The 18,108-nt window shown below is 35.6% G+C and overlaps 1 protein-coding gene across 1 annotated transcript in view; it reads left to right on the top strand.

Annotated features, from left to right (window-relative positions):
* LOC106078692 (protein Wnt-9a-like) overlaps positions 1 to 18,108 on the top strand; it is a 65,881-nt gene that overhangs the window by 20,220 nt on the left and 27,553 nt on the right. The window contains exons 2-3 of the mRNA XM_056013978.1: positions 3,283 to 3,630; positions 5,113 to 5,375. Of these exons, the coding sequence (XP_055869953.1) occupies positions 3,551 to 3,630; positions 5,113 to 5,375 (343 nt within the window). The 5' untranslated portion in view covers positions 3,283 to 3,550. The remainder of the gene's footprint in view (positions 1 to 3,282; positions 3,631 to 5,112; positions 5,376 to 18,108) is intronic.

The following is an 18,108-nucleotide window of genomic DNA, read 5'->3' as shown; positions in this document are numbered from 1 at the left end:
AAAGATACCGGTTCGCCGTACCGGTACATACCGCCACAAAAAAAGCACTGGTTATATACATAACTAGACAATCATATATACATAACTAGACAATCATATATACATAACTAGACAATCATGTAAATATATCAAGACTACCATGTGTGACAATCGTATGTGAACAGCAAGTCAGAGGCGTAATATCTCTTCATCTTCTTATAAATTGCAGACGTTACTTGAAAAGAAAGGACAATTACGTCCTATGCGTGTCCCTGTATCAATAAAGTCATGCATACTAATCCTTGACTTAAACTCTCCCCAAGTCGCTGGTTTTCCTGGCTGAGTCAGGCAACCCTAAACTCTAATAACTCAGGCCTCGTGTTGAGATTATTTCACTCTAACTACAGTTTCTTCACCTTAACCTTGATCAGTTCAACCAGTGATCAACAGCCTACGGCCTGTGGGCAATTTCAAGCCCTAACTCGGCGTAATCCCACTAGACCTCTGCACACAGTGCATACTGAATTCGTAGAAAATAGGTTCCATTTGGGCTCGACGATTTTGTGTTACAGTCATGCTGCCCATGACCCACATATCGAAAATATATTTAGCCCACAGGTTGGCAATGGCTATGCACCACTACTTTTTTTTTAAAAGAGTATATATAGGTGCCGGCACTCAGTGATGGATTGCCTAACTACTTATAAGTTAATAATAAACATTGAAAAACATTAAAATAAAAAAAAAATAATTTTTCCCCACCTTGAAAAAGGTGCCGGTACGCCATACGGTACTTACCGTCACAAAAAAGCACTGTATATCTATATCTATATCTATATCTATCTATCTATCTATCTATCTATATATGATATATATATATATATATATATATATAGATAGATAGATAGATAGATAGATAGATAGATAGATAGATAGATAGATAGATAGGATAGATAGATAGATAGATAGATAGATAGATAGATAGATAGATAGATAGATAGATAGATAGATAGATAGATTGATAGGCTATATAGATAGGTAGATGTAGATATATATAATGCAAATCCTAAGAAAGTTTACGAAAATCCCATGATACCAAACAGATTATGGACATTTTCTAAACTCATTTTAGAAATTGAAATTTCGGTACATGAAACATTTAAACGTAGTCTCTTTAAATCAGACCCATTGTGGAAGTAAACCTAATCTTCTCTTATGTTTAAGATGTAATTATGTAGCCAATGTCATGATTAATAAATCCCCACTCTATTTTAGACGGCATGACTAGATTGACCTAGGAACACGCATAAAACGTAATCATCTTCTTTTTGAAGTAACATTTGCATTTTATAAAATAAGAAAATAATACAGAGCTATTTATTTATAAGTCCAACTGTATATCAGTGCCAATAAGATTTTCGGGTACCTCGAACTGTAATACAATCAAAGAGTATATAGATAAAGATAGTTGTAAAAATGTTTACCTAAAAATCATTAGTAATTCTACAAATTTTAAGATTCAAACTCTGGTAAAATGAAACAAAACGCTCCTTGAATGTTGTAATTTTAAAATGCGTTTCATCAACTAATCTAACAAATATCAAATTTTAAGTCCTTTTTTTTTTTTTTTTTTTTTTTTACCTACACCATAAAATAGTTACGGAGGACGCCAAAAGATAAACTATGTAGTTGTCGTTTCATGTATACACAAAACTTCATAGAAATATTTTAAAATCTTAGCCAGCTAACATGTAACTATCATGCCAAGAAATCAATCTCAATTCTAAGAAAAGCAAGATCGTTACGTCATTTTTAAAGGGCTAAGTAAGAAAATGGGTCGCTAGGTATAGCTTGTGTACTTTATACATAAATCCATGCATTTGATATACGATATGAGGTTATTACAGAATGCACGAAAAAAAAAAAAAACCAATGGCATTACTAGGGTAGGTGTCACCCAGTGTGGCCTAGTGACGCCATTGATAACTTCATATCTCAAGGTCAACGAAATTCGCTGAAATTTTCAAATAAAGGTCTTTAAAAAAAACAAGATTTAAAAAAATGGTAAAAATAGGTGAAATCCGAATTTTCAGAGCTTTTTTTTTAGATTTCGAGACCTAAACGCCACAGACGCGACGGAAGGGTAGAAAGACCACACAAAAAAAAGAATGTCATACCCCCTCACCTTCACCTCTCCCTTAGTCCAGTGTTTCCCGCCTTCTAGAATTTTCGTAACGCTGAGTATCACTGCCCCTCCCAATCGAATGTTATTTTTTTATGTTTACTTACACGCACTCTATCACAATTAAGTATTCAATTAGTGAGTTTATTTTTTGCATACTTCAGAGACATAAAAACATTCTAATAGAAATGGAAACATAGTTTTTGCCATAGACTTGTATATTATACCTAGACAGTGAATCGGAAACAAATTCTTATCCGCGATTGATCGATTAACAGACCTATATATATATATATGTATATATATATATACATTTTTATGTACGTAACTCTTTTTCAAGCTGTAAGGGAAGTCACCCCAATCAATCTTTTCCGTCTGAGTATTTAAAAAAATAAGCTTAGCGCAACGTGTACCCCGTTCAACCTCTTCCCGTACCCCTTGGAGCACGCGTACCACACTTTGGGAAACACTGCCTTAGTCTGTTGGACCGTTGTGGCACCACACATGATTTGTCCACCGTCTTTCTCCATTCCTCTCTGTCCTTTGCCCTTTGCCTTGGATCAATCCTGTCTCTAATCTCTTTGTTTATGATGCGGTCTTTGAATGTTATACTTGGGATCCTTCTGAAGCATCTCATCTCTGCCATTAGGGCCGGCCTTATGCCGATTTGATCGATTGCTCTCTGGTGGGCACCGCGTCAATCGGGGGCCTCGAAATTTACATTTAGCATATCACTATCGGCCATGGCTCTTGTCACAGGCTTTTAAAGATATAGACTAAAGGGTTAACATTTTAACATATATAGTGCATCGTATGAATGCCATAGCCTTAATTAGGCTACTGGCGCCCACTGCGTTTGTTGTATAATAAATGTTTATATAATGTTCTAATTGATAGTAATAGTTGGTGTAAAAAAAAATATAGAAGGGGGGCCTCGCAAGCATCTATTAAGTTGGGCCCTGTAATTTGCAAAGCCGCTCGCGTTACCTAGGTTAGAGAGGCTAAAAAATAGCGAAAAGTAAATATAAATATAATTTATGTTTTTTTACAGGTTTCTGGAAAATCGAAATCTTAAATGAATTTTTACACAAAAAATTAATATCACTATTTGTATTCCCCAGGCTCTCATTTCAACTATTACATGAATGTTGGCGGTTAAAATGAACCGGACTCACCTTAACACTTTACCAGATGATTCATTGGATTGGAGAAATGGATGATAACGCTATCTTCTTATATGTGAAAGATTGTCTTATGATGCTTGATTGAGAATCCATAAAGTTGATCGCATACACATTTCAAACATAGTGCTTGTTGGCTGACGTCATTGAGTATGTCCAGGACCAGAATTAGGTCACGTCATGACGTACACTGCGTCACGAGAACGACATGAGGTGCCGGAGTACGAGCTTAGTTCTACAACTTAGTACGCTGTTTCTACTAGTTGGCCTGACCCGGGCTTTTTACGGGTGAGTTTTACAAGATCTACATGCTGTCGCATTTTTTTTTTCAAAAGTGTGTTTTTAGGTAATACTAAAGCAATTTTCATTAACAAATGTGAAGACATGTATCTATCTATCTATCTATCTATCTATCTATCTATCTATCTATCTATCTATCTATCTATCTATCTATCTATCTATCTATCTATCTATCTATCTATCTATCTATCTATCTATCTATCTATTACCTATCTATATCTATCTATCTATCTATTACCTATCTATATCTATCTATCTATCTATCTATCTATCTATCTATCTATCTATCTATCTATCTATCTATCTATCTATCTATCTATCTATCTATCTATTTATTCTATCTATCTATCTATCTATCTATCTATCTATCTATCTATCTATCTATCTATCTATCTATCTATTACCTATCTATATCTATCTATCTATCTATCTATCTATTTATTCTATCTATCTATCTATCTATCTATCTATCTATCTATCTATCTATCTATCTATCTATCTATCTATCTATCTATTACCTATCTATATCTATCTATCTATCTATCTATCTATCTATCTATCTATTACCTATCTATATCTATCTATCTATCTATCTATCTATCTATCTATCTATCTATCTATCTATCTATCTATTTATTCTATCTATCTATCAGATTTAAGTATTTGGAGACAGAGTTTTTGTGGAGGCCCTTACACTTTTTTGAAAGCTTTTAATACAAAATCTACAAATTAATACAAATGTCAATGCCAATATCTAAAAGCATTCCATATTACAAAATAAAACGAAATACTTGTCAATTAAATGAAATTTTCCTTCGTTTTAAAAATAAAATTATTTCATATGCAAATTATAGTAACCAAAATGCTAACTTAAGGTCTATGCAATGTAGTTAATCCGCGGTATAGATATATTACACAAACCACACAGGTGCAAACTGTAAGATTTAAAGTGCTGTCTGTGAAACGTAAAAGTTATTCATAAGAGGCTATTGGGTTGTAGCCCCGCCTGCCCCCGTAAATCCTGTACTGTATCTATCTATCTATCTATCTATCTATCTATCTATCTATCTATCTATCTATTTTTCTATCTATCTATCTATCTATCTATCTATCTATCTATCTATCTATCTATCTATCTATCTGTCTGTCTGTCTATCTGTCTGTCTGTCTGTCTATCTATCTATCTATCTGTCTGTCTGTATGTCTAGTCCAGTCCCTAGTTTCAATACATAGATGGTAGTGGAACCAGTGTTTAATCTAAATTGATCTACATACAGATACTAAATTGAGACCGTTTTAGCATTATGACTTTAACTGCTGACATCTTGTATCTTCTTTTTTGAATTAACGTCTGTACTATATAAGACAAGAAGATAAGATCCTGTTTGCTAGATTCTATTTTTATTTTGTTTTTCCTTCTTCTTGTTTCGTGTCTTTCTAATGCTACACGTGCCACGATTCTATTGGTAGACTAACTGCACGTGAGACGTACCTGACCTTGAACCCAAACTACCAAGAGAGGATGAGCGACATTAAGAAGATCACCCACGAGGACTACTGCAACAGTCTTGGGCTGCACCGGAAGCAGAAGCGAGTTTGTCGAAAGGGAAAAGGAGTGGCGGAGATGCTGGTGAGGGCGACACGGCTGGCTGCTCTGGAGTGCCAGCATCAGTTCCAGCAGGAGAGGTGGAATTGCTCTTTGGGAAGCTACAGGAAAAATTTACTAGAAAAAGGTGAGTGGAGAGTTGGCCTTGACAGTGGCCTCGCTTTGAAAGCTGCACGCTTAGAAACTTTCACGTCTGCTTGTCCAGTTGATTTCATTGACGAGCAAGTTTGTAGAGTGTTTCAAGAAAATTTCTCCATTTGTTGCTTTAAAAAAAAAGGGAGGGGGGGGTATTTACTAACATTTGATATGCTCTTTTTCTAGACATTTTATGGAGATTTTGACACCTATTTATATGACCTGAGTCACAATTCTTTACTTAACTAAGTCACAAATCTTTACTTAAATTAGACAGAAGATTATACTCAGAGATCAATTGAATTCCTACTGTTGAAAACATTGCTGCGTCATTTCAGCCCTTGTTTGACGCTCTTGCTAAGTGATTCTGGATATTTGTGTAGCTTAGTTAACCTAGTTCTTTTGTCTTTAGCCGATCCAGTGACGTTAGTGGACTTTGATCCGATATTGTATTAATATCAGTTAAATTTATATCTTAACATTGTTCCTTGGACATTAGCCGGTCCAGTGACGATAATGTACAGTAGTATATATCTCAACAATGTACTGGGAGTGGTTTTATTTGTTTATTTCTTTTGATAGAACAACTTTCAGAAGAAAAAAAAATTGAAAAGAAAATATTTTGTCATTTAGAAATATTGAGTATGTTGATTAGCATGATGTTAATATATGGACGAGACTTACATCGCTTTCTCTCTCAGCGATTAAACCAAAGTACTTGCAATTTATAATTGTCAGAATTTATTGTACATTTTAGTAAAAAAAAAAAGGGCCATAAGTTTAGCTTTTATGATATAACAAAAGCTAAAAGTTGCATTTTTACTCATTGGAGACGCGAGATTGTAATTGAGTACCGTGAAACAATGGGGTAAGGTTTCGATGCAAGTTTAAAAGTTATTTTTCTCTTAAATACACTCCCCCCTTCTCTATCTCGCTCTCTCTCTCTCTCTTTTTCACACACACACGCTTTCTCTCCTCCACCTGATGATGAAATATACACTTGTACCTTGAGACACTTTTAAACTTAGGCGTCAACGATACCCACGCCGGCACTTATCTCAAGTGGCTGGCCAAAAATAAATGGTACAACTATGAGGCCTCCCCGCTAGAGAAGGTCAAGACAATGAGGAGAATCTGTTTCCGACAGAAAGACGAAAAATGTCTTCCGTTAATGTTCTGACAGACTCGCGTCACTGCACTTGGTAAGCACAAACCAGGACCGATAGGTGGACAAGGGGAGAGCACTCCAGGTGTGTGGCTGCTGTTGTAACGAAATCACATCGCAACAGGAGAGTGGGAGTCATCTGCCACTTCTAAGATTTGATAACGTTTAATTTATGACTTTATGATTAACGTTTAATTTATGACTTTATGATTAACGTTTAATGTATGACTTTATGATTTAATTTTGATTTAGTTATTTAACACGATTGTATCTTTTTTTTCTCCTAGCATTCTCTGTTTTAAAAGGCAATCTTAATTTCAGACGCCCAAAAGCCATCATATGAACAACTACCTCTATATTATTATTGTTATAGTAGTATATATATATATAGCTCGTCCATCGTGGTTCGATGATGACCACTTTGTCATCCAGGGGGCTGAGGGCTTTGCACTGGGGTCTTGTGCCTCCTCGTGTGGCTTGTGAGACCTATGTGAGCCCGGAATGTTCGGCCGCACACTGGGCAGGTTATTCCAGCTGGAGCTAGTGTCGTTTGCCTTGCTTTTCTTTTCTGGCGTTTTTCTTCTGCCAGCGTTGTTCTTTTTTCCTCAGCAACCAGTGCGCCAGTTTTCACAGCGCGACGCCATGATGCTCTATCATGTGCCTCTGTCTCCCAGGTGCCTGGGTTTATGCTGAACGCCTTCAGAGAAGCTTTGAGGGTGTCCCTTGCGAGCGCTTTACTTCGTTTAGTTGGCCATACAAGAGTCGTTTAGGGATGCGGTGGTCTTCCATTCTGTAGACTTGACCTGCCCATCGCAGCTGGGACTGCATCAGGATTGTGTGGATGGTTTGCAGACACGCTCTTCGAAGGACTTCTGTATCTGGTATTTTGTCTTGCCATTTGACATTTAGTATTTTTCTCAGACAAACAACATGTCTGTTATAGTAGTAATGCTGAGGTGGACAAAGGTAGTCAAACTTAATTTCCATTTGTTTGGAACATAACATTCATCTTATCTTATCTTATCTTATTTTATCCTATCTTATCGTAGAGAAATTATAGTACATTATCTTATGTTATCTTATCCTACCTATCCTGCCCGGTCGTGCGGTTTGCGCGCTGTACTGTCATTCGAATTTATCGATTGTCCCGGGTTCAAACCCTGCCCGCTCCCATCCCCCGACGTCCTGCTGGAGGTTTGGACTAGGAAGTAATTATCTTCAACTCTGAAGGAACATCCGAAACATTTAAAACAAACAAACATTTTATCTTAGAGAGATGATTAGTACATTATCGTATTCTATCTTATCCTATCTTAGTGAAATGATTAGTACATTATCTTAACTTATCCTATCTTAGAGAAATGATTAGTACATTATCTTAACTTATCCTATCTTAGAGAAATGATTAGTACATTATCTTATCTTATCCTATCTTAGAGAAATGATTAGTACATAATCTTATCTTATCCTATCTTAGAGAAATGATTAGTACATTAAAGAAACGATCAGTACATTAGTTTCAACCATCTTAGAATGACTTCCTTTCCGGAAAGTTTATTGTAGCTTGGGGAGCTGTAGTTCCAGTGGGTCGAAGGCGGAATTTAATCGGAGTTTTTAGATATCTTTAGTGACATCCAGCTTTGATTAAGTGTATGCACAAAGTTGTATAATCACATTAGTCAGTCATGCTTTGACCTATGTCTTGTCCTCAAGAGGGAGGATGAAAGAATCCCTTAAGTCCTCCTGTACGAACTTTTGACAGGCACAAGGAAAACCAGTCGGCATCTCCGCAATAATGCTAATGGCTAATGTAATTAAAGAGGTATCTTAATTGGGAGGATATAGATTTAGATGCTGACTGTCGAAAAGCCTTAGACCGCAGTTATCTTATCTTATATAATACAGACGTTACTTTAAAAAAGAAGATGATTATGTCCTACGCGTCATGCATTTAGTCATGCATAATAACCAATGACTTAAATTCTGCCAAGTCACTGGTTTTCCTGGCTAGCACTAGGGAAGAAGGAGCACTTGTACAAATTTGTCCTAGCATATGGGACGAGGAATGTGCCTTTATCTTTGTGTCTTTCTGAGTATTTTATTAGATTTTGTTTTTGTATTTGAAGATTATGGTTCAACGTTTTATGTATAATTGCTACTTTACTTTTAAGTCTTCTATCCTGAAGGCTTTCTAAATGTCACAGATTACATTATAGAATTGTTTGTACATTTCACTTTTGAAAGTAATATAAGCCCTCGACATGAGTCTCGGGATTTAATCCTCAAATTTAGACACTTGACATCCAAGTCAGGATTTACCCAAGGGGCGTAATTAGTATGTTTGAAATCTATTGGTTGATTTGAATTTAAACAAAGACATTTTTGAAAGGAGTTAGCGCCAGAGAATTGGCGGTAGTAAGAAAGTAAAAGTCAGTCGATAAAATAATGTTCTTGTAGCTAGTCACGTTTCTAGGAGCTCTGTTTGAAAAGCCTTTGTAATATGCTCATTGATTTGTAATTTGTACATAAACTGTACTTACGTTGTATTTAAATAAAGTTCCAGAGTTTTGTTTTATCAAAGAATCGTTAATTTGTGAGTCTAGATCGTCATTTTGTTAACTATTGAATTCAAGTAAAATCCCCGGCATAACAACACATCATAACATCGTGCATGTTGTTACATCTGGCACAAGTGTTGTTACATTGGCACTCTCCGACTAATAAAAGTTCACGGACAACTTTTAACGAAATTTATTCAAGATCTAGGACCAATTTCTAAAACTCTTCAAAGGAACTTCATTCTTATTTAACGGAGGACAGAATTTCTGTGTTTAACAGGTCAGTTGGTTATCGATAATTCTTTTATAAAGATTTTCGTTAGAGTTACGTCTAACTCACGAAATCTATTATTATATGTAATTGGCAAAAGGAATAAGACCAATATACATAATAACTGGCATTATAAAAAAGACCAGTAAAGTAAATAACTGGCATTATAAAAAGACCAGTAAAGCAAATAACTGGCAATATAAAAGACCAGTAAAGCAAATAACTGGCAGTATAAAAAAGACCAGTAAATCAAATAACTGGCGTTATAAAGAAGACCAGATTTAACCAACTGTTAAACCAGTAAAAAGTACATCGGCTCAATAGATCTATATATCAATCATACGACTCCAGTAACTACAGGTCTACTGTCAAGAATTTATTAGCAAATTGAGGCTTCAAGAACTTTGTCACTAGATCTATATTATTATTATATCTGAGATAAAGCCAAAATCCAGATATTGAACATTTTGCTCCAATACAAGAAACTAACAAAAAAAAATTAAATATGGCTTCCAGCTCTAGAACACAACGACTCCAGTAGTACTTCTACTGTAAAACAAAGTTATACTTCATAGCCAGTTACGGCATAACTAACATTGATTTGTTATATTCAAAACATTACTATAATTCTACACTCCAAGTTGGTATATTTTTCAACATGTCTCCAAAGACAAGAACACAAAGATGGTTAGAATTATTTGACATAGCTAAAGAAAAACAAGTACCTAAACCAGAAGAATGGGTTCATCGACAGGAAGAAAAAGAATATCAAGCAAAAGTACATTGTAACATGACTTCAACAACAGACATAATAGGTGAAGCCATAGCTTTAGCAGAAAAACTCAACATTCCTTCACATGAACGAGAAAGATGGTTTGATAATAAATTAGCTGAGTTCGACAGAGAAAACGACAGAAGACGGCAAGAAGAACTAAAACGAGAATTATTAGAATTGAAAAATACCGAATTCAAAGCTGAACAAAAGAATGATGCAACATTAACAAGAATATACCAGAAAGTTCAATTAGGAAAGCGTACAGCATATCTCGAAGATGGATTTCTCAAGAAGTATACTTTCCACAAGTACAATGTCATTGAACAAATATATGTACCAAAGAAGTACAGAAAACAAGTTATTAAAGCAAAGCATGAATTTTATGACACCATACATATGAGTGTAACAAGTACCAAGAAGAGAATTGCCAAAGAATATTATTGGCCTAGCTTGACCAAAGATGTCAAGAAATACATTAATAATTGTTCACATTGTCAACATGATTATTGTGAGAAGAAACAAACTCAAAAGAAAAGCAACATAACTAAAACAAAGAATGAACCAGACTACAAAGCCAGAATTGACAACAATGAATCTATGCATCATGACTCAAGCAAATCTACAGGGACATCACTGCCTACTACATGTCCACCCCTACCTGTTACTACATGTCCATCCCTACCTGCTACTAGTTCTACATCTCCATCCCTACCAAGTACTTTCCCATCCCTAACCTCTGATGATGACTTCATACATCAAGACTTGAATAAGACTACATCTGCATCAAATACTATGATATGCATTGAACATTTCTGCTACAATCAAGACAAGTCTCATGAACCAGAACCAGAAGCAGATACTTATATTCAATCAACTTTGGCTATACCAGACAAAAGAAAAACTATGCAACTTGACTCTAACGCTCATACAAGTATTCCTCATTTGAAAGAATGTGAGTCAACTCAAGAAGCCATTACATCCAAGAACATTGAAAGTCAAAGAATATTACATGAACACATGAAATCAAGATATTTTGCTCAAGGAGATCAAGTCAATTTACTGTTACCAGATTGGAGTAACAAGCTATTCTACAAATGGCAAGGTCCATTTACCATCACCAGAAAGATTTCCAACCTGCTTTATGAAATCAATGTCAACAAGGTTACCAGAGTATTTCATGTTCATATGTTTGAACATTACCATGAAACAGATGATGAAGACATCAAAGCGGAAGTTGAATTTTGTCCAATTTTAGCAACTATTCCTGAGGAAGAAGAAACATCATCAACACCCATTCCTGAGATAGATGTTTCATTACCGACATCAAATCAAATTGACATTCCCAAGGTCATCACTCTGAATGACATAGCACTACAAACAGTGAAGAACATTAAAGTGTTTACAGACCATGCAGATTTCTTTACCAGTGTTTCTGAAACATTTCCACTGCAATTTGAAAAAAACTCAGAGAGCAACAACATTGACAACACCAAGTTTCATCCTCCTTCTACTCAAGGGGCAACTTTTCTTCAGAAAGGAACAAATGAACTTCTTCAACATTGCTGTATTGACCGATTGAACTCAAACATGTTCAGTCATTGCTCTATTGAACATTCTAATGCAAAGCATTCTGCTACCATTGTTCTACAGCGTCAAAGTTCATCAACCAGAAAATTGAGTTTTGGTTTCGGACAGTTCTTATTTTCACCAAACTCAAACGCGGTTCAATCAGACATTATCTGTGAGATCATTATGACATGGAGACAACAGCTTCATAAACTGAAAAACCTTTTCTTCAAGTTTAGAAAACGCGTACACACATTTATGACGGCAACTCAGAAGGGTTCTGAACTTCACACTTATATTTTATACATGTACTATAGCATATTTAGTGCCACTTGATCCACTATCATTCATACTCGTCAAGGAAGAACAGTATTCAGTTGTACTTAATCAATTAATTTGTCTACTCATTTTTTCCACAGGAGTTCTATATCAGATGTTGTATTTATTTCAGCACCAAGCAACCCACTGAGGAAAGTCACTCATTCAAGATACTTTGTTTATTATGTTTCAGCATCTTTGCATATGACGTGCATCAGACATCTTAATTTTTAAATCATGTGCATTTTATTTCAGGTATATTATTATTGCATATATCCTATTATGATAGTACAGATACATGACAGACAATTGGAATTTTTCATGTTGAGATTTATATCACATTGAGTATTATTATTCAGAAGATTGATCACATTGAGTATTATTTTCTCAGAAGATTGTCATGTACTATCACAATTATTTTTTCTATGTCAATTTTTCATATGCAATATATTTTTCCATGTACACATTTTCACATTAGTACTAACCAAATGAGTTATAATGTCATATTTTAATATTATCATGAAGCACCATGAAGAGAAGTAACCTATTCAATTCAATATTTAATTTATCCAAGTATTATGCCTTGTACAACTTTTGATATTGTTCATGACAAGCATTGTCTCATTTTCATAACCACTTGAATAGTGAGACAGGTATTCAAAGTCATCAATAATTTTATTCACTGCATTTACATTTTTTTTTTATTATTGTTATTATCTCCAAGTTGACTTTATTTTGTCATATGTTACCTCAACCATTTTTCTATAGTTTCATGTATGGTATTTTATGTATACATATGAGCATTTCTATTACCATACAAATGCTAAATGGAGAGGGGGGTAATATGTCACAGATTACATTATAGAATTGTTTGTACATTTCACTTTTGAAAGTAATATAAGCCCTCGACATGAGTCTCGGGATTTAATCCTCAAATTTAGACACTTGACATCCAAGTCAGGATTTACCCAAGGGGCGTAATTAGTATGTTTGAAATCTATTGGTTGATTTGAATTTAAACAAAGACATTTTTGAAAGGAGTTAGCGCCAGAGAATTGGCGGTAGTAAGAAAGTAAAAGTCAGTCGATAAAATAATGTTCTTGTAGCTAGTCACGTTTCTAGGAGCTCTGTTTGAAAAGCCTTTGTAATATGCTCATTGATTTGTAATTTGTACATAAACTGTACTTACGTTGTATTTAAATAAAGTTCCAGAGTTTTGTTTTATCAAAGAATCGTTAATTTGTGAGTCTAGATCGTCATTTTGTTAACTATTGAATTCAAGTAAAATCCCCGGCATAACAACACATCATAACATCGTGCATGTTGTTACATCTGGCACAAGTGTTGTTACACTAAATTTAGTAATTTTAATAAAGGTGTTACTCTAGTCAAATGTGAATATTCGTTTGTTATGAATATGATTGAAGTTTGTGGTGAGAGATGGTCAAAAGTAAAAATGTGGACTGCAAAGTAGCGATGAGTTCAAAGTCCACAAAAGAGAAACGAATCAAATTAAGAAAAAAGTTTGGCTTGCTGTACGTCTATGCAGGTTTACTTGATCTACGATTTTTTTTGCTTGGTGAGAGTGTAGCTCCATAGCCTCAAGAAGAAATAATATACTGAATGTGGCGTGCACAATATAATTCATCAAACTGTACTGACCACAAAACATAGTCATATACTTTGTTTGCCTTGCCTTACTGAGCCTAAGCTTCAAATGGTTACTGTTTTTAGGACTATATCCCATGATAAATATATAAACACACGCAGCTCGCACTTTCCACCGGCAATTTTTTCTTGGTTTAGATCAATGTTATTTGTGGGATGAATGGTATAAATCGCTAGGGCTACCTATCAAGGGTATTTAAGTTCGAGTCCAAACTCGAGTTGAGTTATGCTTGCTGACTGTCCAAAGGCCGCACGCTACCTCCTTCCATATACTCCCCTTCCCCACAGGTCCTCAAACTCTTCCATCATCACTAACTTATTCACGATAAATCAGTCATAGATACATCTACTGAGTGACATAATGCACTTGTACAAAGGTTTAAAAAAAAAAGCACTTTCTATCTCTTGACTGTTTACTAACACAACACTCATCGTGGACATCACTCTCCCTCCCCCCTCCCTTTCCTCTACTAAATTTTATTTTACCCCCTCCCCCCTTTTCTTTAGCTATTGAGGTAATTGAATTTCGGCTTCCGCATCGCGAGTCCCACAAAGCCCTCGTTTTTAAATAATAATAAAATACGGGGGCCCCCCCTTAAACCCATTGCCCTCAATCAGAAAAGGCAGAGGGAGGTCCATTCTCTGTCTATTTGTATGGTTTTCTGGGGCATTGAAAGGGCTCCGAACGTCTGTCATTCGGCAATTCGAAGCAGTTAAACGCCCAACAAAAGACTCAAGCTTCCCCCCCCCCCTCCCACCAACGCTTTTCATAATAACACGCCACTTTGTCAAAACTACCGATCCCCTGTCGTCAGAGACCTCCCTACAACGAAAGGAGAAAGAGAGAGGTACCAGTTTTGATTTGTGATTTGCTTTTCAAAAGATAAAACTGGATTTTTTTATGTATTTGAGCTCCAGCTTAAAATTGCTATTGTAAAAAAAAAATTTATATTTTTACTTAAATTAGAGATTTTTTAACATGGATCCAAAAGGCAAATCCATAAATGACCATTTTCGTTGGTGTATCCGGTGAAAACATGCAGCAGCATTGATAAGCCAAGAAGTCTAATAAACCATGTAAAAAATAAATTTTAAAGAAATGTTCGGCTCTTAGCTTGTAACACAAACTATTAACTTTTAAAATTATCTTTAGTTGGCAGCAGTGATCTTTCAATATGACGTCATTAGCATTGTTCATTTTGTCTGTTTGGTTAGAGAGTTTCACGAAAAACTAAACATTGTTAAAAGATCTCTAAGTTGAACTTCATTTTTTGCCAGCTAAATAAAAGCTACAAATGGAATGTGCTAAATAGTGCTAAAAAATAATCAGATTTAAAAAATCCTAGCTTATCAGCGCCTCCTTCATCTTGTACACCAGATACACGGAATAGCTAGCTATTTAGAGTTCCGAACCTGGGGTCCTGGGTTCGAATCTTGGAGAAAACTTTTAATTTTGAATTTCGGGATGTTTAAGAGCGCCTCTGAGTCCACCCAGCTCTAAGGGGTGCCTGACATTAGCTGGGGAAAAAATAAAGGCTGTTGCTCGTTGTGCTGGCCACATGACACCCTCGTTAACCGTGGACTTTAGAAATTGATGGCATTTACATCATCTGTCCTATAGATCGCTTAGTCTAAGTGGAGAACTTTACTTACTTTAAGTGTGAAATTCCTCGATAGATATAGTTTCCGTAATCGTCGTTGACTTTTTTTACCTTTTAATAATCGAAACCATCAGCCATACCCCTCCAGCCATACCCCTCCAGCCATACCCCTCCAGCCATACCCCTCCAGCAATACCCCTCAAACCATACCCATCCAGCCATACCCCTCCAGCTATACCCCTCCAGTCATACCCCTCCAACCACCACTCCCTTATCCAATCCCCCTTCCAGCCCTATTGTTTCTAAATGGACGGGGAAAAAAATTCGTTGGCTTATTTATTCAGAAGCTGTTCACAACAAAATACACGAACTGTACACTGAAAGATTAACAAACAAACCAAAACAAAAAAGAATGCTATATGTATTCTATATATATTCTAGACTGGTATTAGCCTTTAACAGGACTCCGTCTGATTTCTAAACTGCTATTAACTTTTAACAAAACTGAATTCTAGACTATTAGCCTTTAACAGGACTCCATCTGATTTCTAGACTATTTGCATTTAACAGAACTACATCTGACTACTAGACTATTAGCCTTAAACATAACTTCATGTGATTTCTAAGCTGCCCTCTAACAGAACTCTGATTTCTAGACTGCTATTAGCCTCTAACTATCAGAACTTTATCTGATTTCTAGACTGCTATTAGCCTCTAACTATCAGAACTTTATCTGATTTCTAGACTGCTATTAGCCTCTAACTATCAGAACTTTATCTGATTTCTAGACTGCTATTAGCCTCTAACTATCAGAACTTTATCTGATTTCTAGACTATTAGCCTTTAACAGGACTCCATCTGATTCATATGGAAAGCAAGTAACAAGTTAGTCTTAGAATGCTTTCTGTCCGACTGTCTTGAGAATTTATTTGTATTACTTATGTGAAGCTCATTATCATTTAGGAGGCAAACCTAAAGTTCTGAGAGTCCGAAAATCAATTCATGGGACAACTACTAAGCATGCTTAATGTGCTCTGGTCAAAACTTTTGTGGCTATGGGGAAGGGGCGATGTGTTATCTGGAAGTTTTCAATTTTTTAAATTAAATTACGTTTAAAAAAAAACAATCAAAGGCTGCTGTGTATGATGTTAAGTATGACGACAATCTCCAACTAAAAAAAATAACGCTTTTGGATTTATTGGCCTCAATTCCCCCCTTTTCCTAATCGGTTTGCATTATAATTTATTTCAAGCAATGCAACCCCCAGGTTTAGAAAAGACAAGAACAAAGACTGTAAGTGACGAATCGAATGGAGCAAGTTGATGCTGCGCGAGCCAGAGAGAAACAATTAGATTCCCTTCCTACCTGGTCCATCAGTTATCAGATACAACATAGACATGCGCCTTCAACGAAATCCACTTTCTGCCTTTCTCCATCTCGCCCTTCTCCCGCCACTAGAGGAGCAAACATCTGACCTTTTAAACGCCCGCCCCACTCTTTCATACCTTTTTTTTTTTGTTGTTGTTTTTAGACTCCTGATTGGACTTTATACTCTTAAACAAAGCATCCCTTTAGACCAGCGGTTCTCAACCTTTTAAGCTCGGCGACCCCTTTTTAGAATCCCCCACTCAGCCGCGACCCACCCCCCTCCCCACACACACAGCAAAAGAAGAATAGACAAAAACAATCCATATTTTCGATGGTCTTAGGCGACCCCTGGCAAATCGTCAATCGACCCCCAATGGGGTCGCGATCCACAGGTTGAGAACCCCTGCCTTAGACCATAGCGAACAAGCAAAATATAAAATATTCTTTTAAAAAAAAAAAATTAAAAAAAAATTATCTTATAGGGAAAAACTCCGCCATTAAAATTATATCTATCAATAATTTACAAGCTGGATATCAAACAAAATAATTAATTACCAATGTTTTTTTTTATTGATTCATGTTTTGTTAAGTACAGTAAATAATGTTTAAAGTATTAACTTGATCGGAGAATACGTGAGGGAGAAACAGCGTTAACAATTTGTTAAGGGGATTAAACCCAACAAATTTAGTCATTTCCTGTGAATACTGAAGTATTAGTTTCCCTTGTAGCTATCAAGTATGATAATAATTACCAGTAATTATTTGACTAATTGGTTACTTTTTATTTTATTGATTCATGCCTTGTCTATGCCGATGAATAATTGTGCGAAGCATCAAATTGATCCGAGAATGGTTGTGGGAGAAATAACGCGTACACACTTTTTACCAGACAGACAGACAGATAGACATTCCACTATGCGCCAATGAAATTTTTTCTTCCCAAAGCATCCTTTGAAAAACTCTGCTCTTTGATTTAGTGAGAAAATAGATTTCCAGTAATTCCGATTGAAATTTTGAATTTTTTATTAGATGCACTTTGTCAGATTTAGTCATTCTCTTTAGACACTTAGATTAGATGCACTTTACCAGATTTTGTCATTCTCTTTTGACACTTAGATTAGATGCACTTTGTCAGATTTTGTCATTCTCTTTTGACACTTAGATTAGAAGCACTTTGCCAGATGTAGTCATTCTCTTAAACCACTTAGATTAGATGCACTTTGTCAGATTTTGTCACTCTCTTTGGACACTTAGATTAGATGCACTTTGCCAGATTTAGTCATTCTCTTTATTCACTCTCTTTGCACACTTAGATTAGATGCACTTTGCCAGATTTAGTCATTCTCTTTAGTCACTCTCTTTGGACACTTAGATTAGATGCACTTTGCCAGATTTAGTCATTCTCTTTAGTCATTCTCTTTGGACACTTAGATTA

The sequence above is a fragment of the Biomphalaria glabrata genome, chromosome 16 (assembly GCF_947242115.1).
Source record: "Biomphalaria glabrata chromosome 16, xgBioGlab47.1, whole genome shotgun sequence".
Classification (NCBI taxonomy): Eukaryota; Metazoa; Mollusca; class Gastropoda; family Planorbidae; genus Biomphalaria; species Biomphalaria glabrata.
The sequence above is the reverse complement of the archived record's forward strand: the minus strand, read 5'-3'. Positions and strand labels throughout refer to the sequence as shown.